The sequence below is a fragment of the Carassius carassius genome, chromosome 41, assembly GCF_963082965.1.
Source record: "Carassius carassius chromosome 41, fCarCar2.1, whole genome shotgun sequence".
NCBI classification, from domain to species: domain Eukaryota; kingdom Metazoa; phylum Chordata; class Actinopteri; order Cypriniformes; family Cyprinidae; genus Carassius; species Carassius carassius.
Window position 1 is genome coordinate 14,541,304 of NC_081795.1, and position 25,255 is coordinate 14,566,558.

At 36.7% G+C, this 25,255-nt stretch overlaps 1 protein-coding gene across 3 annotated transcripts in view; it reads right to left on the bottom strand.

Moving 5' to 3' along the window:
- The window catches only part of LOC132122823 (cell adhesion molecule 1-like), a 172,468-nt gene that overhangs the window by 20,147 nt on the left and 127,066 nt on the right, over positions 1 to 25,255 (bottom strand). For 2 of the 3 annotated variants that reach the window (XM_059533264.1, XM_059533263.1), the window contains 6 exons: positions 24,982 to 25,134; positions 22,493 to 22,630; positions 19,412 to 19,570; positions 17,387 to 17,483; positions 16,966 to 17,138; positions 6,496 to 6,549 (listed from right to left, as the gene is read on the bottom strand). In XM_059533264.1, the coding sequence (XP_059389247.1) occupies positions 6,496 to 6,549; positions 16,966 to 17,138; positions 17,387 to 17,483; positions 19,412 to 19,570; positions 22,493 to 22,630; positions 24,982 to 25,134 (774 nt within the window). The remainder of the gene's footprint in view (positions 1 to 6,495; positions 6,550 to 16,965; positions 17,139 to 17,386; positions 17,484 to 19,411; positions 19,571 to 22,492; positions 22,631 to 24,981; positions 25,135 to 25,255) is intronic. The other variant, XM_059533265.1, reaches the window with a different exon arrangement.

Below are 25,255 nucleotides of genomic sequence, written 5' to 3' on the forward strand. Positions count from 1 at the left end.
AGGGCAGAGCATATCCACAAACTCATTGAAAATAACCAAAACAATCCAAGGTTTTTATTTAGCACAGTGGCTAAATTAACAAATTACCAGACGCCACCTGATTCAAATATTCCACCAACGTTAAATAGTAATGACTTTATGAATTTCTTCACTGATAAAATAGATAACATTAGAAATACAACAGCGAATGTAGATTCTACAGCGTCTAACACTTCAGTTTCATCCATCGCACCCAAAGATAAACTGCAGTGCTTTACAAATATAGGACAGGAAGAGCTAAATAAACTTATCACTGTATCTAAACCAACAACATGTTTATTAGATCCTGTACCCACTAAATTACTAAAAGAGCTGTTACCTGTAGCCGAGGAACCGCTTCTCAATATCATTAACTCGTCGTTATCTTTAGGTCACGTCCCAAAACCATTCAAGCTGGCGGTTATCAAGCCTCTTATTAAGAAACCAAAACTAGATCCTAGTGTACTGGCAAATTATAGGCCTATTTCAAATCTTCCATTTATGTCTAAAATTTTAGAAAAAGTTGTGTCTGCTCAATTGAGCACCTTCCTGCATAAAAATGATCTGTATGAAGAATTTCAGTCAGGTTTTAGGCCCCACCATAGCACAGAAACTGCACTTGTTAAAATTACAAATGACCTGCTTCTTGCGTCAGATCAAGGCTGCATCTCATTTCTAGTCTTACTTGATCTTAGTGCTGCGTTCGACACCATAGATCATGACATACTCATAGATCGATTACAAAACTATACAGGTATTCAAGGGCAGGCTCTAAGATGGTTTAGATCCTACCTGTCCGATCGCTACCATTTTGTTTACTTAAATGGGGTGTCATCTCATTTATCATCAGTAAAATATGGAGTGCCACAAGGATCCGTCCTAGGTCCCCTTCTATTTTCAATATACATGTTGCCCCTTGGTAATATTATTAGAAAATACGGAATTAGCTTCCACTGTTATGCTGATGATACTCAGCTATATATCTCAACGAGACCAGATGAAACTTCCCAATTATCTAAGCTAACAGAGTGTGTTAAAAATGTAAAAGATTGGATGACAAATAATTTTCTCCAATTAAATTCGGATAAGACAGAGATATTAATTATTGGACCAAAAAACACCACACAGAATCTTGTAGATTACAATCTGCAACTAGACGGATGTACTGTTACTTCCTCTACAGTCAGAAATCTGGGTGTTATATTGGACAGCAATTTGTCTTTTGAAAATCATATTTCCAATGTTACAAAAACCGCATTCTTCCATCTTAGAAACATTGCCAAGCTACGAAACATGTTATCTGTTTCTGATGCAGAAAAGCTAGTTCATGCTTTCATGACCTCTAGACTGGACTATTGTAATGGACTTCTAGGTGGTTGTCCTGCTTCGTCAATAAACAAGCTACAGGTAGTCCAAAATGCAGCAGCTAGAGTCCTTACCAGGTCAAGAAAATATGATCATATTACCCCAATTTTACAGTCTCTGCACTGGCTACCTATTAAGTTCCGTATCAGTTACAAATTATCATTACTTACCTATAAGGCCCTAAATGGTTTAGCTCCAGCGTACCTAACTAGCCTTCTACCACGCTACAACCCATCATGCACCCTAAGGTCACAAAACGCTGGACTTTTGGTAGTTCCTAGGATAGCAAAGTCCACTAAAGGAGGTAGAGCTTTTTCACATTTGGCTCCCAAACTCTGGAATAGCCTTCCTGATAATGTTCGGGGTTCAGACACACTCTCTCTGTTTAAATCTAGATTAAAAACGCATCTCTTTCGCCAAGCATTCGAATAATGTATCTCTTAAATTGTGAGTGTAGTTGCATCTGCATTTTTATTCTTTAGCTTGGGTTAAACTAATTTTACTTTGTTGGATCAGCAGCTATGCTAATGATGTCTCTATTTTGTTTCTATCTTTTGCCACGGGATTTACATCCCGTGGTAACTAGGATTTACACAAGCTCCAGTCTGGATCCAGAACACCTGAGAAGAGATGATGCTGACCCTCAGAGGACCCCAGATGATCCTAACCTTGAATCAACAAACAGAACTAACAATTATTGCTACATGTGTGACTGCATCCTATAATTACTATTAATTAATAATATTGATAGTTCATCATCTAGCTGACTACGTCTTGTATTATTATTATTATTTTTATTTTTCTAAAATCCTGTCAAACGTGCACAAACTACTAGCTACTACTAAATATTGTAGAAACATAATTTTCTGTAAAGTTGCTTTGTAACGATTTGTATTGTAAAAAGCGCTATACAAATAAACTTGAATTGAATTGAATTGAATTGAATTGAAAATCTGTATCGATAGCCTGTACTTCAATTTATTGCAATTAAAGGCATTTAATCATTCACTGGTGAGGGTATCACAAGCAAAGACTATTCTGCCATCGTTTTACAAATCCCACAGTTTGTCTCCAAAATCGCACAGCGTGCATCGGGCTTAAGTCAGCTAAGCAGCCAAAAGCTTACGTATTATAAATGCAGCTGACAACAATGCCAGAAAACAAGAGACTGTGTGCCTCAAGTCAACAAACAGTAAGAAAGGTCTAAAATTAGCCCTCCCTGGTATTGTGTTGTGAAAGAAGATCATAAGGTAGGAAGGAACGCAGTACATTTTGTGGTGACAAATTAAATCACAGCCAAAGCTGGAGAGCTTGTTTTAAGACTAATGACACACAAAGTCTTCAGTGTGTTGTTTGGATGGCAGCAACTCCATCATTCCCACGCAGAGCTGCATAAATGACACTCAGCAGACAGATCCATGAGCCCAGCACCCTCCACTTTACCTGCAGGCACAGTGAGCGCAGCCAGGACATATTGGATAGGCCTTGAAAAATTTCTGAGGAGGAACTCATTAGATGGGAGAACATTGCTGATGTCTACATATGGAGCAAGGACACATCATCTTTTGTCTGTTCAAAGGGATTTAACGCAAATCTGGTAACCTTTAAATGTCTGCATTGTCCCAACGCAAAAACAAAACTGCTAAAAGTGACTCGGTAAACAATCGGATGCGTCCGGCTTCCTGTCTACGCGTTCCAGTCTTAATTGGATTGTTTGGGAGATTCATGGAGGAGATTTCTAGGACAGGGAAGTTTGAGGTGGCTATACCGGATAACGAGAGGAGAAAAACATCTACAAATGCTGATGAGTATGTGCATTCACATCGAGCAGTTTTCTGAAAAAAAAAAAAACCCTCCTCTAAATTGACACCATCTTATAAAATATAAACCCGCCCTGCGGCGCACCTGATCTAGAGCTCAGCTGTCTTCATTGTTTTATATTTCATCAATACCCAGCAGGGCATCCATATATCCAGTTGGATGGTACGCTTTTTGCCCTTTCATGGAAACCATCTTGGCACTCACTTGCGCCCATCAATATTAATCACCGATCCATGGCAGATCCAATCCCCTCTAAATCAAATAATGCTGACTGACCCCTCATACACATAGACTAAACTTGCAGACCTGGTCAAAATCTTGAAAGACCCTCCCACAAGAATGGCATCTCAAGACCAAGTGTGCAACAGTACCTCTGATGGAGACAGTTCTGTTATTTTGGGCAGTTTTAGTAAAGACAAAATATAACTGCACACTCACTGAAACATTTTATTATTACCAATGTTTCAGCAATTTTGGGCAATTAACAATCATTTTATATTCTATGTATATGATTACATATATTTGTAATGTTACATTAGCATTTAAATACATTATAAGCATTGAATAATAATAATTGTGTTGCATTTTATTTATGCATTATACTCCAAGTCTATGTAAGTGTCACGGCTTACGCTGCTGGAAGGAACACGGAGCCGAGGGATAAACGAAACAAGGATTTATTAACTCAAACATAGGCAAGGTAAGTAACAAATAACAGGTGGCAAGAGGCAAGTGGCAAGTAACAGGTAACAAGTGGACAAATAGACAAGTTGACAAGTAGCCGAGTAACGAGTAGACCCGACAAAACAGAACTGAAAGGACAAGGCTTTTATACAAGGGATAATAGGGAAAACACAGGTGGATGGAATGACTAAATTAACAGGGACATGGAACACATGCGGAAATGACTAGACACACCTGGGAACTAATCAAACCACACACACGGAAGACAGAAACTGGGTCACAGGGGCAAAAACACACAAAATGAGTCCAGGTGTGTGACAGTAAGTGAGTACTTTATGCTTATTTTTTACATAGAATACTTTTGGTCTGTACTGTATATATATATATATATAGCATATTCAAACGTAAACAAATATAAACACATATAGCATTCAAGACTCTAAAATTTTTTTTTTTTTTAATTAAAAAAGAACATATTCTGCTTTAATGATGTGTAAAATCAATGTTGATACCATAATACAGTCAAATGTATGTACAGTAAAAACGTAATGCTGTGAGGTTGTCCCATATGCATTCAGACAATATATCCACATGTACGGAACACTTTTTTCTCATCACAGAAATCAGCTTGGCACTCACATTCACCCATCAATATTAATCGCTGATCCACAGCAGCTCCAATCCCCTTGAGCTGACCCCTCACACCCACAGATTAAACGCGCAGGACCCAGGGTCATGTTTCTCCAGCCGTAGCCATCCACAGGCCTTAAACACCATACTGCATATCAGATAAAACACTGTGACTGTTTCAGATGTCTAGCAGGTTCTCCTGTACTCAGTGTGAGTGGATTACCCGCCATGTCTGCTTGAAAGCAGGTTCTGCTCGAACGGTAATCCGAGGTTAAGACGGTTGCACCAATAAACTTCTTACATGCTTACTCTGCATGCGGAGAAGTTAGGCCCGGGAAAGAACACAAGAGGATGGCTTTTCCGTGCAAAAACCAGACATGACTTAGTTCAGCCTGATGATCATAGAAAAGTCCTGAGCATAGATGATTCTTTTGAAAGGCTGACACTATCACGCTCCTACTCACCGTGCATGACGATTTTACGAAAGAGGAGAAAGTGCGGCATCTGTTAAAGGTGCCACTATCGGTGCTTCCATTTAGCCATTTATTTTGTGTTATAAATGGCAATCATCTCTAAATGTCACCCCCTAAAGCTACGGAGCTTTTCGGCAAGACATTATTGCTTAATTGATTTTTTTGATAGTAGAGTGCACGCTATCTTTTCTCACCCTTTGGTAGCTCATCAAAAATGTATTACATTTCTATATAGCACCAATTACCTGCCATCGATTTATTTGCTGGGAATATCTTGTCCTGAGCTTTCCTTTGCATGTTAATAAACATGGATTGGTAGAGTATTTTTAAGAGCTCAAGAAAACCTCATTAAGATCAGAATAAAACAGCTACTGGAAAACTGACAATGACAACTGACGACAACATTCATGAAAAAAAAGGACTGTTGATACACTGACAAAAATTTGGTGTAAAAATAATTCCCACTCAAACATGGCCAGTAAATTTTGCACATAATTGCAAAGAAATGGCAAGTAACGCATTGAATTATTAAACAAAATTTGAAGCAGAAAGACTGAAATAGTAATTTCTTGTACAACATACTGTAAATTAAAAAATCAGTCAACAAGAGAAAAGGTATTAAAAATATACAATCTGCAATGGAGCGGAAAAATATGTTAAAAACTTAATTTAATGTCTACAAGTCTATAAATAAATGTTTTTCTCACAAAATCTGTCATTTTCAGTTAATGTTTAGATGTATTAAAAAACCCACAGATGTAGCAGAAAACATCTGGATCATGTTTGCATTTTCCTCTATTACTGGCCATAATTCTGAACTTGAAATCAGGATAAGGCATGAATTAATGTCTTCACAATCATTCATACTGCACCTGTGAAAATCAGCTGGAAATTGAACAAATACTTGTAAGCAGGCTCAGAGCATGATAGAAATCATATCTTTGTAGCAGTTTTTTTTTTCTGGTGATTAAGGGATAATTCAAGTCTCAACTTACAAACGGTTGTCAAAAGCAAAACTAAATGCATCACATATTGTATGATGTGCGAGAGCAAAACGGACACTATTTTTTGGAATCAAAAGCCCATAATAAGTAAGAAACAAGTACTGGATTTAATGTAGCAATTATGATCAACATTTTTACAGTGTGTGTTTCATCAGAGCAAGATTTTCGCTCTAAAAAGAATCTCTATGGTGGAAGATCAGGCGAGTGAGAGAAAAGGATTTGACAAGCACAACCTGACAAGTGACAATGACAGTGAGGCGCAGCAAGGCCACCAAGTCCACTATATGCGTTGAGATCGGCCGCCTGTCTCCGCACGAGCCCCTGCACTGTACCCTCTTCCCGCAGTCTTTTTAACTCATGGGCAGTAACATGCATCAGTGGCATACTTTCTCACACGCACATACATATACAGTAGATGGACAAGCACAGCAGGACACAGGAAAAATGTAAAAAAGGGTGAGATGGAGTGAGAACCCTGCAGCTCAGATGGGATACTGTACCTTGGAAAGCGTTGATGGTGGTAGTGGTGGGTGGGGGGGTTGTGGTGAGAACATCTAGATGGAGAAAATGAAAACACACATAAGAGGTATTAAATGAAGGAGAGAAGTCACAAAAGCCACCACGTTAGTATGATAGAGATATCTGAAAGAAAGAGGAACATTTATGAAAAATAATGGGTATAAGGATTAGATCAGGTCAGCAGTGTGGCTCATTCTTGAAGCAATGTTTTGTCTGAATAATGATTAGATTGACTGTTTTGGATCATTTGCAATTAATCTGTAAAACACATTCAGTTTATGATTTAGTATGTGCAGTAGCAGCAGTGACAGCTTCCCCCAGGTCCTAACACCCATCCGGTAAGGAGTTTTGATCTGTAGGGGGTGCCTACTTCTAATTAAATTTAAAGCTAAATACCCTACACAAATAACATTTAGACTGTGTTTCTGATTAAATAAAGCAGTAATTGATGTCATAAAAAAATGAGTATGTTTTGATTTAAAGGTCAGAAGCAATAGCTTTCATAAAACAAAAATCACAAACAAAACACTTGTAAATTAAATAACTTTATATATACTTTTATTCATTTATTAATTAATGTATAATATGTTTTATTTTTTAGATAATAAGCTCTAAAAGATTTTCAGAATTTTTACAACTTTTGTTTTAGACCATCTACAAATGTTAAATCTTAAAATAAAATGTTAGGGCTAACCTTGCATCTTTCTGGGTGAAAAATGCAGCGATTAATATATAGCTTATTTATAGTTATTTTCAAAGCTTCAATGTACTGTCATAAAACCTTCATTATTGTCTATTTTTTAACAAATAAGTTCTTTTTTAAAAACTAAACAAAATAAAAAAATAAAAAATTCTGCACTGGAGAGACTTGGTGGTGTTTCCAAACAAAAGGAGATATATCGGTATCGGCCAAAATGAGTTAAAAAATATCGGCTTATCGGATATTGGCAAAAATCCAATATTGTGGATCCCTAATTTTAATCACACTTGAGATATAATGCAATACAGGATGTAAATGCACTAAAGAATGTCCTGATAAACAGGGCCTAAGACCCTGTCCTTTTGTTTTTACATGAAATTGCATGTCTGAATGTGAAACATTTTCTTTCAAAACAGTGTAATTGAAATAGCTGAAGGCAAATTGGCCGGCTATAGATATTTGATAAAATGTAATGCAAGAAACATGTTACGAATTGAAATGATGGGCTTACAACCTGCAACAATAGAATACTATGGCTTAATATAGAAATAGAAGTCCAAGCAATAGTGTAAAGCCTGCATTTGAATGGGCATGACACAGGCTGACACAAGCTGTGTGATTAAACAAAACACACTGTGCCAAAGGCTTTGTTCAGACAGGCAGCAAAAATCAAACGTTTGGGCATGTCTGATTCAAATCCGTTTAGTTGTTTTGTTTGTAGACTGAACAGCGAAAAACCCCCACATGAAATGTTTACAAAGTGATCCAAACCCCATCCAATCCGATTAAAATCTGACTCTTTTGGAATGCATCCGATCTACGTTTTCCATCATTTGGGACATAGTGTGTATGTAACATCACACAAAAGTCTGCAATACAGTCTGCAGATGAATCCGAATACATGGCATAATGAATGAGCGAATAAATCAGCAGTATTTGCATGAATGTACCTTGATTTCACCGTGATTTCACCACCATGGTGAGATGCAGTGATGGACATAAGCAGAGGCATAATTTACACTTTTCCGTCCTATCTTTCCACACTGACAGCTGCTTTCAGATGTTGTATGAGAAAGTATCACGGCATCTTCCTGACGCTTACATCATTACTACAGCAACTGATGTAGTTGTAACAGTAATTGTCTTACAGGGCCAAAAAAAACAGATCAGATTTCACCGCTCGGATGGTGAGTCCCAAAGTTTGCCTCCAAAGACCGAATGGAATTTACGTGCAGTGTGAAGAAAGCCAAAGGGGCCTTGCACCCTGCAAAAAGCACTCGACAAAATTCAAATCTTTCAGGCAGCTTTCCTATCATGCCGCGAGTATGGAAACGGGAGACAGAGAAAATTACATTATGAGAATCATTTATTAATAAATACACAGTCATATTGGATACAGCCATTGCACAATCAGTGGAATAATATGGCGCTGGCAAATGCGGCCAAGCTGTTGTACTGTGGATGTGCAATGTGACTATCATTCCACTTTTTAGCACAGATACTCAGGCGCCTTGCTGGGGAACAGTCGCAGCAGGCAAAATTGGCTGCCTGTCTCCATCACTTTATTGTCTATGCTCCATCAAAAGATCTCAGTAGGAGCCCAAACACTTTCCGACTAATGATAAAACATCAAGGACAGGATAATGTTTCTGAATGTAGATGCTGCGAGATGCACTGCCTGATGAAAATATTTCAGGGATTTCGTGCGCTGTGACCGATTGCAGACGGGTTTTGGAAATGTCATAGTCCCGTGGCTGAAATTGTGCATGCAGGGGACACGGCCAACACAAAGGTCTGAATAGATTGTGGCATGCATAATAGTCAAGCAAACAAGAATTTTCCATGGGCAATTTGCAGGCTGGGTGACTCCTGGCTCAATGTTATGAGCAGCGAGATGTGAATGTGTTTGGACGTGCAATATTTCCATTTGTATGTGAATGACGGAAATATGAAATTCCAATCACGCGGTGAGAAAATGGACGATACGAGTAGTCATCGCGAGCGGGATTGTCCTGACAACACTTGCAAGACGTGTTCTCATAAAACCCACTGGCTCAGTTACACAGTCTCTCCGCAATGCTGAATGTGTTGAATCTCTGGGTAATGGTCCAGATTTGAGCTGAGACGACATGAGTCAGGTCGACCTGCCTTTATTTTGTGTTGTTTATGGTGAAAAATTACGCCAAGAGGTCTGTTTGCAGGTGAGACCACCTCAATGACTTGTGCTTTTTATGATGACAGTAACGTTTTACTGATTGAATAAACTCTGATATAAAAAACATACAGTATGTACAATTCAGAAAGTGAACTGACAATTTTTTCTACTGTATTATATATTCGGTATCCTTTAAGTACTATGAATGAAAGTTAATTCATTCTTATATGGGACACTAAAGAAGACACACAATTTTGGTGAGCCTGTTCTTAGCTGACAGGAGTGACACTTCGTGTAGTCTTCTGCTTTTCTAGTGTAGACCATCTGATTCAAAGTTTGAAGTTTGTGCTTTCAGAGATGCTCCTTTGTATACCTTGGTTGTAACGAGAACTGCTGCTCACATCTTTTTTGAACCATTCTCTGCAAACCCTAGAAATGGTTGTACATGAAAATCTTAGGAGATCAACAGTTTCTGAAACACTCAGACCGGCCCATCTGGCATCAACAAAAATGCCACATTTTAAGTCACTTAAATCAAGGGCCCGTTCTTCGTACACGTCGCTTATTACATCCGAGATCAAATGACACATCCAAGATGATATCATCGTGCTAATAATGATCCGGCTAATTGGTTTCTTCGAACACACCTGTTGTGTATGATTATTATTGCTGGATTGAGTTATCTGAGATAATTGCGCGTTCATGTGTTGGCTTAAAAGGGCATATGTATTGATACTCGAAACCATGATCAGCAGTGCAGCGATTGGCTGGTGGCAAGACGGCAATGTAATGACGTCATATAATTTAAAACGACACCTGAAGAAAAACTTGACAAATTTCTGGACTTTTATAAGGAAACAGCCAAGCAAACAAAACTACATACATGTTATAATAGATACATGAAACATATAATAGATAAATGTTTTTATTTATTTAGAATTTTTTTCATGATTCCCAATTATTTAGATTCGCAATTTATAATAGTTGTGCAGTCTTTACATTTTTATTTCAGTGTAGAAATTATCTATTCATTTCATTTTATATTTGGACAGATTTGTTACGTGACAGCATTAATGAAAGTTTCTTAAGGGTCAATATCATGTTATCTGCATCTCCTGCACTCCATCAAGCCACTCTTATAATAGCAGTCATTACTCAAAATAATGCACGACTCTATTATCTGTATAGCATGTGTGTAAGACTCTAATACAATTATGCAGTAATACTTTTATGACAAATAAATATTTCAGTGAGTAAAAGTGGCTGTCTATAGTAGGCTGTTACGGACTACACAGCATTTTTATATTATTTTTAAATATTTTTTTTAATGATTATTATTTTAAATTATTGTCCCTGGATCAGTACGATACACTTGTAATAAAGCAGCGGTGGTGGCAGACATATTTTGAGTATCAGTTCTGGTTGAAAAGAAGCGATCTAATCCTGTTTACATGAAATAAGCCTGCTCCAGAGCAGGTTTAAGCTTACGGACCTGTTGCTACTGTATGACAGCAGCTCCCGGATGAGCTTCGAAGAACCAAACGATCCAAGATCATGCCAAATCGTCAACATTCAAATCCAGCTAACTGACTTAGCGACGTACGAAGAACGAGCCCCAGGTCTCTTCTCCATTCTGATGCTTGTTTTGAACTTCAGCAGATTGTCTAGATCATGTACACATGACTAAATGCATGGAGTTGCTGCCATGCGATTGGCTGACTAGATATTTGTGTTTATGGGCAGTTAAACAATTGTAAAGTGGCCGGTGAGTGTATTTTGAAGATTTGCTTACACTGGACCCCATTGACTTTCATTATCTGAAAAAAAAGAAAATGAATAATAATAGTAATCATTTGTGCTCCACAGAAGAAAACGTTTGGAAACTTTGATACACTGATCACCTGTGTAGGAATAAAGTAAAAACAGAGGTAGCAAATATGACTATTATGAAACATATATAAACATTCATTAAAAAGCTCTCCTTGTGGTCTCCAACCCAGTAAAACGAAAAACCTTTAAGTGGATGATAAATGATCTATGCTTATTTATGAAAAGCCTTAAATGGCTCCCTTTATGTGGTGTATCAATCCTATTGTCAATGTCAAATGTATTGTGCTGTCAAATCAGAAATTAAAGCTGTTGAAAAGCTGTCAAATATACAGTACACTGTACGCTTTCATAGTGCATATTAGCAGTCTTGACAGAAACATTGGCCTCATATCAAACATTACAGAGTAACTGTAGTCATTCAGAGTCTGAGGCAGTCAGAAAAAAACAGATAAGACTGTATGTTGCACGCATTCACTCTGAGTCTACATTTGCGTTTTAACAAGAGCGAATGTTACATAGGTTTGGTTGAGAGAACATCTCCCAAAGGAGCCTGAATGTGGAGGTTAATGCTGGACATGGTCTGTGTCGATACTTATTCTCTCCCAACAGGCCTTCGCACAGAACATCAAGTGACGGTAATTGAAACACACAATTCCCACTGGGACAAACGTTGGTTAAAAAGAGCGGTAAATAACAGCACTGCCAACCTAGATGTAGGTGGAAACACATAGGGTGCAGGTTTAAAGGTTTAAACACACACATTAGAGTTTATCGGGGGTGTATGGCAAATGCAAAAATACAATACCATAACAGCCTGAACTTCAAAGTAATCATCTGCTACGAACATGAATATAAATAAATGAGATAAGGAAAATCTAGTGATTGAAAGTGATTTATGGAATAAATAAGTAATGAATAAGACTAATGATACCATAACAATAAAACTGATAATGCTATAATACAAATGCATAGTGATTATATTACAGTATTATTATTATACGTATATTAAATTAATATTTAATGCCTATTAGTATTATTATGGTATTACCTTTTTATGATTGATTTGATATTGATAAGGATGTTGATCCATGAACATATCCTTCTTGTCTGAATCAAATAAAGCATTTCCAATCATAATCCAGCATCTGGAAATTCAAAACAGGTTAACAGCGCCATTTAAAACTAGAGACAGACTAAAAAGCAAACATGCAATTAGCTGGACTAGATTGATTAGCTCCACCAACGAATTAAATGCACTGCCTGAACTCCACCTGCAAGCAATATTCCACTGTGAATGCTATACTTACAAAATGCAGAGAGGGTGTTAATAGATACACACTAATTAATCTGGATTCCATGATTAGTGGGGGAAATCAATTCTCCTGTGATCACTAACGTGTATTTAGCTATTTTTGTTAAATTTTAGCATGCTTTACATCAACATAAGAAGCCTCCGATTAATTAAAAGCTGTTATTAAGACATCCAAATTTCTACAGTTTTATAAATACTTTTGCTTTGTATTGTTTTCTGTTAATAAAGAGTAATGAGTCACTGAAGGATTTGCAAGATGTAAACTACATTTACATCAAAGATGAAATAAGACTCAGGGGAAAGTAAGGATAATCAAGGCAAATGTATACAAAATGATACAAAAGAATGGAGCATGAATTCAATGTCAAGGCTGCAGACATTCATAATGACATACCGTTTCCTTCAGTGTCACATATTCCCAGCTGCCAAATCTCCAGATAATAAAAATAATAATAAAAAAAAACATCATTATGATGACAAATGATAAACGCATATAAATGCACATGAATTGCATTAAAGAAGTACCTGATCAGCAGGTTTTGCTGTCAGTGGAACAATCCTGTGGGCAAAATCACCTACCTGGAAAACCATTACAACTAGCCTGTATCTTTCTGAAGGAAAGGACCATGAAGTGAACTGAACATTTACTGGAGAAAGTACTTTGCAATAGCTAGACTGAAGAAAACTACTCTTTGTCCTTTTCCAGTTAAATGCTCATCCGAAAAGATGTAAGTGACCTAGTTTAAAGAACTGGGACAATTGACTTCTAGTGATCTATTGTGTTTTAGTACTGCCAGAAGGTATTGCTACTGTAGGTCTCTGCAGCAGAATATTCTGCAATGTCCATAAAAGCTTTCAGATCCATTTAGTTGGGAATGTGCAGGCAAACATTGCTTTAAGTTGCTTTCAATGTTAAAAAATGTTAACTGCACCTATGCACAATTAAAAAAAAATGTTACTGTGTATCTGTGATCTTTTATCACAAACATAGATAAGTGGGGTTAAAGGGTGCCTTTGCAGTGAAAGGAGGTTAAGTGTCTTTCTCAAGGGCACAACAGCTAACAAAAGTGGCTCTGGAAGGACTAAAGCCTTGGTCTTCCAGTTCACGGTGCGGATGTTTCCAGACTGAGCCACCCACCACCACTAGAACAGGGATCAATTTGGATTTTAACTTTGTATCTCTTCACACTGAAAAATCCCCTGCAGCAGCAGAGTTACATCATATTTACCAAGGAGAAGATATTACTTCCATCCTTTACTTGAACTGGAGTTGACTTTAGTTGTATATCACAAAGCTTTTTAGCTAGATTTGCAGCCCTAGATGTTTCTTTGTCTAGAACAAAGGAACACATGGATATAAAATGGAATAAGAGAAAATAGAAATATTAGAGGATAATCATGATTATCCTGCATTGTAACATAAAAAGGTGGTGTCATTAAAAAATTATAAAGCATATACTACATTGTAAAATGGATTTATCCCCTCAAAAATCTTACATGTGACTGAATTCAGCCTGAATTCATTATGTTACACCCATGAAACTAATTTAAAAGGTCAGAGCAGGTAGAAATAGTTCTGTAAGATAACTGTACAGTTTTATTTTGTGCAGTTAATTTAGATGACTGTTAAAAATTTGGGGGTCATTATGATTTTTTTAAAGGAAATTATTGCTTTAATTGAGCAAAGATGTATTAAACTGATTTAAAGCGGCGTTATAGATAATGTTACAAAAATAATATTTCAAATAAATGCTGTTTTTTTATTTTATTTTCATCAAAGAGTGCTTAAAAATATTTAGCATCAAAACAGTTTTCAACACTGATAATAATAAGAAATGTTTCTTGACTAGCAAATAAGCATATTAGAATGATTTCTGAAGGAACGTGTGATGCTGGAGACTGGAGCAATGCTGAAAATTCAGCTTCACATCACTTTACATAAATTACACTTATTTATGTAGTTTATTTATGAACTGTTGCAACATTTTGAATAGGTATTTTTGAAGAGTTTTGTATTTGAGAAAAAGTTTTATTTTCAGCTAATAACATCTGATTCATTTCTTATGGGACAGAACTAATTCCCTGCCTCCCTCTCTCTCTCTCTCTCTCTCTATATATATATATATATAATTGCTATTGTTATTGTTATTGTTATTGAGGCTTTGGAAACAGGATGGGTTATCACTCGCAGCATCTCCGCTACAAGCTTATCAGGTTGTGACATGTATCTCTCTCTGTGTGCAAATTCACATTAGCCTGAAAAAACATTTGATCCGACATCAAAAAAGTCCCCTTTATGAAGGCCATGTAATGGTAAATGGAGAAAGCATTACACTTCTGCCATCGTCTTGGCATGACCAGTGTTTCACTGGTATTACACTTCACGCTCTCTGTGATTTTAGGAAATGAATTTCTCCTATGACCTTCCTGTTCAAGGCTTCAAGGATAAAAAATTAATGACAAAACGAAGGTAAAGTCTGAGTAGCTATAAGCATTTGCTCAACACAAGCCACTGCGTTACTGTGGCAGTAAATGGAAATGCTCTGTGGCAAAATCAAAGCTGCCATCCCTCGAGAAGCAGCATTAAAATTAACTCTGACAGGCTGTAGAAGTATAGTGTGCCCATGATTATCAAGCTACAAGAGGTCTTTCCACTTCTTTCAGTCCTCTGAGGTTAGGCATGCTCGACAATTGCCAGCGTAAATTGATTTAGAAATGCACCAGAAGACAACAATTTTATTTACTGCAAAGCATGAGCGTTTTAAGCCGTACTAAAGAGAAAAAGCAACTCTCAGTGTAACACTACAAATGCATATAATTTCCATTATAATAAGGCTTTTTATGGTTGAAAATAATTTGTCTTCATTCACTTATTACACAATGCTTAGGAGACTATAATTATAAACTGCCACTTATACGAAGCCAGAAAACAATAAATCTCCTCTTTTCTGAGACACCCACTTGATGCAAATAGACCCAAATTCCTCAAGCCTGTGAAATGAGAGGAAGTAGAGTAATCAGCAGGTGGTGATCACTCAGGTAGGGGTGACAGACATTGAACTAGACTGGGAGTGGAACCGCTTCCAGGCATGAGATGTACACAAACTCTCCCATTTGCAGATGGGACGCTGATGACATCATTCCCAAACACCTGCCTCTAATATCAGCATTATCAGAGGCAAATAACTGCGGTACCAAACACCTCAAACACTCTCTTCCATCAGAGAGTAATAGCTGCAGCTGGCAGACCATTAGCGGTCCTGAACACAACCTGTTTTAAACAATAACAACACTTCAGTTCTTCTATAGCAAAGCAAAGCTTTGTTAAATCCCAGGCTTCAAGTGCCACTGTCATAGCAATTATTGCCTGGGCTTTGAAAAATCCAGCTGTCAGCCCTTGTTAAGGATTAAACATGCACCCAAACACAATGCACTTCCTGTGTTAATAAGACAAGTTCAATGAAAAACTCTCAGGTAAAGCATATTCAATAAAACAATTAACCCTCTATTGCTTACTTTATGAAAACAATGTGGAAAAAGACATTTCTGATTTGCTTGTCTTGCATAAAATGGATCTCATTAGTAAAAATAAACACTCATTTAAATAAAATTAAAATCTGGGATGATGGTAGTTTCCTTTTAGGTATGCTGTGCAACAGTTTATTTATTAATTCATTTATATATTTGTGAATATTTCTGAGAGACTTTTATTCTTATCTTTTTGTTGTTGTTATCCAGAAGTTACAGTCCTAAAGATGTTAGAAATAGTAAAGAATAAATTAAATAAATTAAATAAATTAAATAAATTAAATAAAACACTAAAAACACTAAAATAATAACTGCATTTTAGTGAATCCATATCCACTACATTTATATAAATGCCACTGTCACACAGAGTTGCTTCAGAACAAAAACCATATTTAAACCATCCCTCAAAACATACAAATAATTGATGTGGTTCTAAATGTTTTAAAATAGAACCTACTCACTAAGAAATATAAATCATATTTTTGAAGGATGAAAAAAAAATCAATAAAAATGCTCTAATGAAGGCAGTTTTCCAAAGTAAAAATTTACTACATGGTGCATTATGCCAGAAAAATATGTTGTGTGACTAAAAACTTAAATCATCCCTTCATTACGACCCATTTTATTGGCATTAAATGAAGAAAAGCCAGAGGCAGCATCGTGCAATAGAGGGTTAATAAGTTCTGTCTTGAACAAAACATCAGGCATCTTTGAAAAGCAAATGCATGAGGTACTTAAAACCGTTTAGTCACAAAAAAACATTACACAGCCAATTGCATGTAGACATCAAGGGCTTGTTATCCAGACACAGATTAAAACTAACTATCAACAGTGTAATTTTGTCCTAGACTATAGATTTATCCGTTTGGGAATCTCTGCTCTTATGAATTGTTGTTTACAGATGCAGATTAAGTTCAAGTACATACCATATACATAAAGGATGTAATCATCATAGGCTTCTCCCACTAAGTTAGATGCCACACAGCGGTACGTTCCATTGAAGGACTTGTTAAGGTTTTCGATGAAGAGATCAGAGCCACTAATCATGGTGTGGGAGGGGAAATCATCATCCACTTTGAGCCAGTTAATTTGATGAGGCCTGTAAAACATCAGAGTAATCATTTAGTGCTCAGTGTGAAAATGCTCAGAGGCAGAGAGGAGAAGAAAACGTGCTTAATTCAGGACAACTTTAGCACCGCTGTAAAATCAGCACCTGTGCAAACAAGACACACATGTCTGTCTATCCAAGTTATTCTTGTTATCATCTGTATTACCTGCCAGATAAAGCAACCAAACAAATTCATATGAAAGGAGTAAAGTGGCCTGAGGGCCCAGCATTGGACTCACTGCGGTTTTCCTTTAGCTTTGCATGTCAGCTCTAGATTTTCCCCTTCTCTTGTCAAACCTTCAGGAAACTCCACTACAATCTGCACTTCTGGTTTATCTGTGCATTGGATACAACAAAGACACAAACACACTTATTTCAAGTTGTAATGCAGTAGGTTGATTCAGCTCTGAACCCTTATTTTATCTATCTAATTATCTTTCTTAGGCCCCGGCAGGTTTGGACATCATTTGTGCATTCACATTTATACATTCATTTGTATTATGTATTCATGCTTAATACAAAGACCTCTACAATGAAGGTGGCAGATCTTAGCTGCTCTTCTGAGATTTACTTTTCACGTTACACTATATTAATTCAACCCAGTGAGCCTAAAAATGTGTGAACATGACACTGCGTGATTTTTATAGACTGGGTAAAGTGTGTGAGGAAGGATGACACTGCTATGAATTTAAACAGTCAATTTAACAGTACTGTAAAATGTTTTTTTCTTCTTCTTCTCTTTTATCTATGTTAGTCAAAATGTCAAGGTGTTACAGTTGAGCCGATCCCTCCTGTCTTTTCTTCTCAAAGGTCACCCTGAGCAGTCAGCTATCTGAATAAATTAATATTCTGCTGAGATTACAAAAGGGTAGGTTAACCTTTTCAGGACTTACCGTGCCACAAAAAAAGAGTGCGGCAAACGCTCTTAATCAATGCATTATTTGGCGGACAGCATTTCATGCTTACTCATAACAAGAAAAGGGCTGTTTTAATTAAAGCAAATGCCTAGACCTCAGCTGAGTTGAAAGCAATAGTTCACCCCAAAATTGAATTTCCATCAATATTTACTCACTTGATTTCCTCTTCTCCAAAACCATGTGACTATTTCTTCTGTAGAACCACTAAAAATGGATCTTCTCCAATTTATGGTGACCATTGGCACATAAAAATTAAAAAAGCACCAATGGAAAAATCCATATGATTCATGCACTATATTCCACATCTTCTGAATACACATAATATCTTTGGGAAACCTTTAACCTCTTATTCACATGATCATCCCCTCCAGTGAGCTGTAAACACCGACCGGATCACCAAGTCAAAGAGTTGAACTCTGACTCATGAACAAATCATTCAGTCTGAAAGAAATGGTTCACTGAAAAGAATCGGTTCACTGAAAAATGATTTGTTCACTGCTCTGAACCCAGTTGTCAGGTTATAGCTCACTGGAGAGGAAGATTATCGATGAATAAAAACAAATTTCAGTGTGTTCCTCATGTAAAGCTACAGTATCATATGCTTCAAAATGATATTTTGTACGAGTGTTTGAGTTATACAGACCACTTTAATGCTGTTCATTTTTGGAGCTTAGCTGTCACTATGAACTGTCTTTTATGGAGAACAGCTGCATGGCAATGCTTAAAAACGTGAACTATAGACTTTAGTCAGACTAGTGACATTTCATTTTTGACAGGAATGAAAATGAGGCTGTGAGTGTGTTCAATGGACTGTACTGTTGTTTAACAACATACCGATTGTTCATCTGATGGAACATCTTTCTGAAAAAAACTTTTTAATAGGCAAAAAAATAAAAAAAATAAAATACAATCTAGTACCTTTATACAGTGTGTGTGCCATTGTAAAGACTGTAAGTCTATCCCTCTCAGCCTCATTTTCAACTGCTAAATTGACTACTGACTATTCACTTGTGTTAATTTCTTTAGAAATGGTCTAATTTTGGAACAAATTTTTTTTTTCGTTCATTACAACGTCAGTCAAGTTACTGCTTAAATATGTTTAAAATAATTCCTTTTGTGTTCAAACAAAAACTAATGTAACATAATAATTTCAATCATTCATTTTTTTTGGGGGGGGGGGGTCACTATTCCTGTGCCTTCACTACTGTTAATTTCCTCATAAACAGTCTAATTGTGCAACAAACGGTTCTTTCGTTCATTACAATGCCAGTCAAACTGACAGGTGGGAAGGTTAAACCAAGGCTATTGTAGGGCTGAAAGTTTTCTCCTCATCTTGAGATGACTCACACTGCACTTCCAGGTATTTCTGGGCCTGGAAGTCCTTCACGGCTGGGTGGTCAATGATGCAGATGACGGCCACTCCATCGTCCTCCTTAGAGACGGTGAGCCTGAGCCGGCTGGTGACAGTGAACATCCTGTCGTATAACTCCTCGACAGTCGCCTCACCTGGGAACGGCCGCAAGAGTGACATGTCAGCCATAACAAGCGAGCTCTCTCCATCCCGGCCTGCTCATAATAACACAGTGCCACCAAGAGAGGGAGGAGGGTCACGAGGAATGATACCGTCACCTCCAAAACAAATTTCACATTCATTAATTGTGGGAGACAGGTCTTTTGAGTGCACACCGAGCAGTCATGCTTAATACAGCGTGTATAGGGCACATTCTGAGGCACATGTGTGACGTCCAAAATCACAAAAGGACATAAAACACAGGGTTGCATGACAGTTTGTTCAACACGTGAAGATTAAATGCTTTTTATTTGTGGCTTGCCACATGTATTTATTTATAGATGACAAGAGCTAGTTAACTGTTACCCGTGCTGTTCCTAGGTGGTTTAAACTGGTCTCCAAGCAAACCATCAAACCAGTTCAGGCTGGTTTAAGCTGCTTTTTTTAAAAGGTGTGTGAGTACTGATATCTCATGGCAGTTCATAACTATTTCACGCTTTGTATGAATTCATACACATTACCCATCAATGTCGTTTGTATGTTTTCAAACGATCTGCTTAGGCTTCAGTGACAGTTACGTTTAGGGGTGACCTTCATGCCTTCATGATATGTTTAGAAGAAAACAACAGCATAAAAGCTCTATGACAGAAAAAGATATTTCAGTTGAGTCTTATTTCCATGACACAGTTCTATACATTTAAATATCTCCAAATGAATTTTCAAAAATGTCAAGGTAATTTCTGATACTGTTGGTGTTTTTGTGCACCTGTTTCAGTACTCTTTTGGTGGGAAAATGTCTTTATCTGCACTACTAAGGCATTCACAAGCTGCAGGTGTTGATCTTAATAATGTTAATCGATGGCAAACGATATGGCAAACGCATTTGCAGTTGATTGTAGGTAAATATTCCACTAATGTTTGTGTAATTTATTTATTTATTTGTTAATTACAACTATTAAAAAACATCTTAAGTAACTGAAATGTGACTAGGAAAAAAGTATTTAAAAAAAAGTAAAAGAAAGCCAAAAATATAAAAATAAAAGCAATTCAAAATGTCAATATTACAATACAGTAAGAGTATATAAATGATACTAAAATAACATTGCTGCTATAAGAACTGTTTAAATATAACATTATTACCTCTTTGTGATGTGATATCTTATGATGGATGGTCAGGACATGTGACCATGATGAATTCATATGAAGCAGCTCAGAGGTCAGTAGCTTGCTGTAGGGTTACTGCCCATCATGTTAGCCCTCATCCTAAGACAATTTCTCGACTCAAGGGCATTGAGCTAATTGCAGCACAGTTTATGATGGTTTACTTGGACCTAATGAAGTGGGAAATAATTACAGCTCGGCATTGACCTATAGCTCAACTATTTTTTTTTTTTCTGTCAGCGCATACTAAGACAGTGTTACAAAAATACATCAGTTACGGTACACCAAAGACAATTTAAAGCACAAAGACCTTTCATCAAGGATCATACTAATTTTGTAATTGAATAATTGTAAAAATTATTGATCATTGATCATGTTAACCACTGTTTACCAATTACAGGGAACGATGTGTCTCACATCATGGGGAATGGGACAGTGTTGCTTGTTGTAGTTTAATCATACTGTACTGCAATTTTAGATATTTTATATAAATATAAAAAAACCTCAATTATTAATTAGAATTATGATCACTTATCATGTTTGAGTATTTATTTATTTATTTATGTTAATTACAACTATTAAAAAACATCTTTAGTAACTCAAATGCGACTGGGAAAATAAGTATTAGAATAATAATAAAAAAAGTCAAATGAATTTAGAAATGTTGCTTTGCAAGCTAACTAAAAAGGCCGAAGTACTACAATGACTAAAACTAAAACTGAATTCAAAATGAAGCAAAATAAACATAAAAATATAAACTAATAAAAATCTTAAACTAAAATAAATAATAAAGCTGTAAAACTAAAAATTTAAAATAAAAGCTAATTCATTATATACAGTATATACAGTACATTATTTGTTATTTATTTATTTAGAAAGAAGAGATTATTTAAAGTAGTAGACCAAAGTGGAACGATGTGCTGTTATTTAAACATTAAATATAAAATGTCTGGCAGAACATTCACATAAAGTATGTTTTTGGGTAAATATTCTATTCTTTGGTGAGTCAAAATTTTGCTTTACAATTAATAATAATATCCTCCAAAGCTTTACAATCGATGGTGTTTTGTGTGCAATATGTAATGACAACAAAGTTAGTGTAGTTCAGAGTAATACTTTTTAATAACAAACCAGTCATTATTACCTCAATGTGTGCTATTCGTGATCCTTACTGCATACTAGCTAGTATTTGATCCATTTAGCAGATGAAATCTCTTGCCGTAGGCCACTATCTGACTGTTTTCACTGCAGTTAATGAAGCTGTGATATTTGTAATCCATAAACAGTTGACATATTAAACTTAGATTCTGTTTAAATGTGCCATATCTTCTCCCATGTTTGCCTCTGTTTCCCCAGGTAGTCTATCTGAATGTTATTCAACAGTCCCACCCTGCTGTTTAATGGAGAAAAGCTATTTATAAGCACATTAACCAGCCTGCACATCCACTCGTTTACGCCAGCATTCACTGCCTTAACCAGCAAGAACTAATATGTGGGCAGCATTTGCCGAGTGGGAGGTAAACAGTGGGAGTTCATTCAAAGCTACTTATTTAAGATTGACTGAAAGCACCAAAATCCTCATTTAGAGACCTGCGTGTTGTGATCTTCTTGTTAATTCACTGGATACACCTTTTGAAGGCTTAATTAAAAGTCATTACAAAGTCAGAATCTAGACCGTGGTGTGTTGTGTGCAGATCAGAGACATCAGTAATCACAGCAGACTTATCTGAACAATCTTCCTTGGATCGGAGTCAGACCTTGCAGTGGTTGGTCTCCTTTCATCCATTTGATGGTGGAAGCAGGTTTGCTGCCCATGGCGGTGCAGGTTATCTCCGTCTCATTCCCCTCACTCACGATTTCCTCGCGGGACTCTAAGATTGGATTGCCTGGTGGAACTGGCAGAATATCAGCGGCAGGATTAGAGATGGTGCGACAGCTCTTCAGCATTGGATCAATGTTTTTTATCGGTGTGCTTGACTGTTATTTTACTAAGATCTGCCGATGACTATCGAGAACTTCAAATCAGTTATAAAGCCCACATAGTTGAAAAGGTGTTTTTGGGACAATCTTGACCCCCCCACAACCCCCCTCCCCCGTCCTCATTCTATCTGAAAATACCCTATAGTCCGTGTTTTGGTTTGGATGCTGGTTTCCAGCATTGATTGCTAGTGTGCTGGTGTCCCCACCAGGCATTTTAACAAGCTAAACCAGCATGACTTCCTAGGTTCCTCGCAAGGTTTCCGCCTTAAACCACCTAACCATGTTAGGGGGTTGCCAGTGTTGCCTGTGGATTCCTCAGTGGGGTTTTGTAAGGCACTATTTTTGCAGAGCTTCTTTGGAACAATGTGTGTTCTACACACACACACACACACACAAAAAAAGTTCTACAGAAATATATATAAAAAATTGAGATTTATACATAGTCTGAAAGTTGAATAAATAAACTTGAATAAATAAATAATCTGAGGGTGCAAACAAATCAAAATATTGAGAAAATCACCTTTAAAGTTGTCCAAAATAAGTTCTTAGCAATGCATATTACTAATTGAAATTAAGTTTTGATATGTTTACAGTAGGAAATGTACAAAATATCTTCATGGAACATGATCTTTACTTAATATCCTAATGATTTTTGGCATAAAAGAAAAATCGTTAATTTTGACAATGTATTTCGTACAATGTATTTTTGGATATTGCTACAAATAGCGACTTAAGACAAGGTTCACATATATAAAATTACATTTTTTTAATGTACATTTTTTTTAATGTTTTTGAAAGAAGTCTCATATTCTCCCCGAGGTATTTATGTAATCAGAAATTCAGTAAAAAAATAATAAAAAAATAAATAATGATAATAATAATAATTTATTCCTGTAATGGCAAAGTTGAATTTTCAGCATTATTACTTTAGTCTTCAATGTCACATTATCCTTCAGAAATCATTCTAATATGCTGATTTGCTGCTTAAAAAACTATTCTTATTATTATCAAGGTTGAAATTTTTTTTCTTCAGCATTTTTTTTTTTGAAAACCATGATACCGTTCAAAAATGTGGGTTAAGAAATGTATACTTTTATTCATTCATCATGTTTCAAATTATTTTTATTTCGAATAAATGTTATTTTGAATTTATCTATTTAAATGATCTATAAAAAAAGGATCATGGGTTTCACAAATATTTGTATAAGCATCAATAAGGTTATTGTTTTTACTGTATTCTTAAATTCTCCTTTTTGACCATTAGACACATTGGTTATTGTAGGGGGGTTGGGCACTTTCCAGCTGGTTAGAATGTTAAAATAGATAGTCAACATTCTAAACCTGCTGAAGACCATCATAAAGCAGCTAAGAACCATCTACAGTTGGTTTAAGCAGGTTTCTTTCAGCAGGATAACGACCATAGGCCCAAGCTGGTCTTTTGGCTGGTTTCAATGGGTTTTTGGTCACTTTTTAACTGATCAGGATGAAAACAACTAGCCAGCTGAATACCTTAATCTAGGTCCAGCTGGTCTGGGTTGGTTTTAGAGGGTGTTTGGGTATTTTGGGTTTTGGACCAGCTTCATCAGCTCAATTAGGCTGATGAACAGCAGGGTTAGATAAGCAACAATCCAAACTGTTTAAGAAATCCCTGAAACTTTCTGAGGTACATACAGTAGCATTTCATTATGTACTTGGACAGTATTTGATTAAGCTGTGTTCCTCATGTTTCAATTTTTCACAGCACACTAACTCATACGGAACTTTGCTGATGGCACTAAAGCGTCTGTCGCAAGGAGAACTGCCGTTTGAGGGCTCTTTTTCTAATATCTTGCTTCATGCTTTCATGTCCTGTGGTTAAGGGTCCATGCTGTGAAGGAACGCATATCCTCATAAAACTCATGCTACTTTAGAGAGCACTCAGTTCCATTCAGCTCTCCAGGTTGTCCAAATATGCTGCATAATAAACCTCTAATGTTAGTGTCATTCAATGCAAGAGGCACACAAAGCTAACTCCCAAATTGCTTGATGTAGCCTTTTCAACATCTAAGAGGAATTCAGTCAATACGCCTGCCAAAAGCGATCTACAAATATCAATAGCGCAACATCTGTTCCTTTTTGTTTGGCTTGTGCTATTGGAAACGGCATGAGAGTAATTGGTTGATATTGTGTCATGGTGATATTCAATTAGACAAGTTCAATTGAGTGAATGAATCAATGAGGTAAATCGATAATCAGGATTTTAGCATTCTGAAGGTAGACGTCATACCCAGCACAGTGATGTCTGCGTAGGCTTCCTGCGGGGGATCCGTGTAGAGCTGGCACACGTACCGTCCCTCGTCCGAGAGTGACACGTTGGACAACGACACCAGCAGCTCGTTGTCTGAGAAGTTAACCAGCTGAAACCTACTGTCCTTCAAGGCTGAGGAAACATAAAGAGTGAGGCGTACAGACGTGGATGAGTAGGAAGTAGACCAATCAGTCGTGAGGGTGATAGCTCAATAAACAAGAGAAATGTTTCAGATATATTATGATTCCAAACC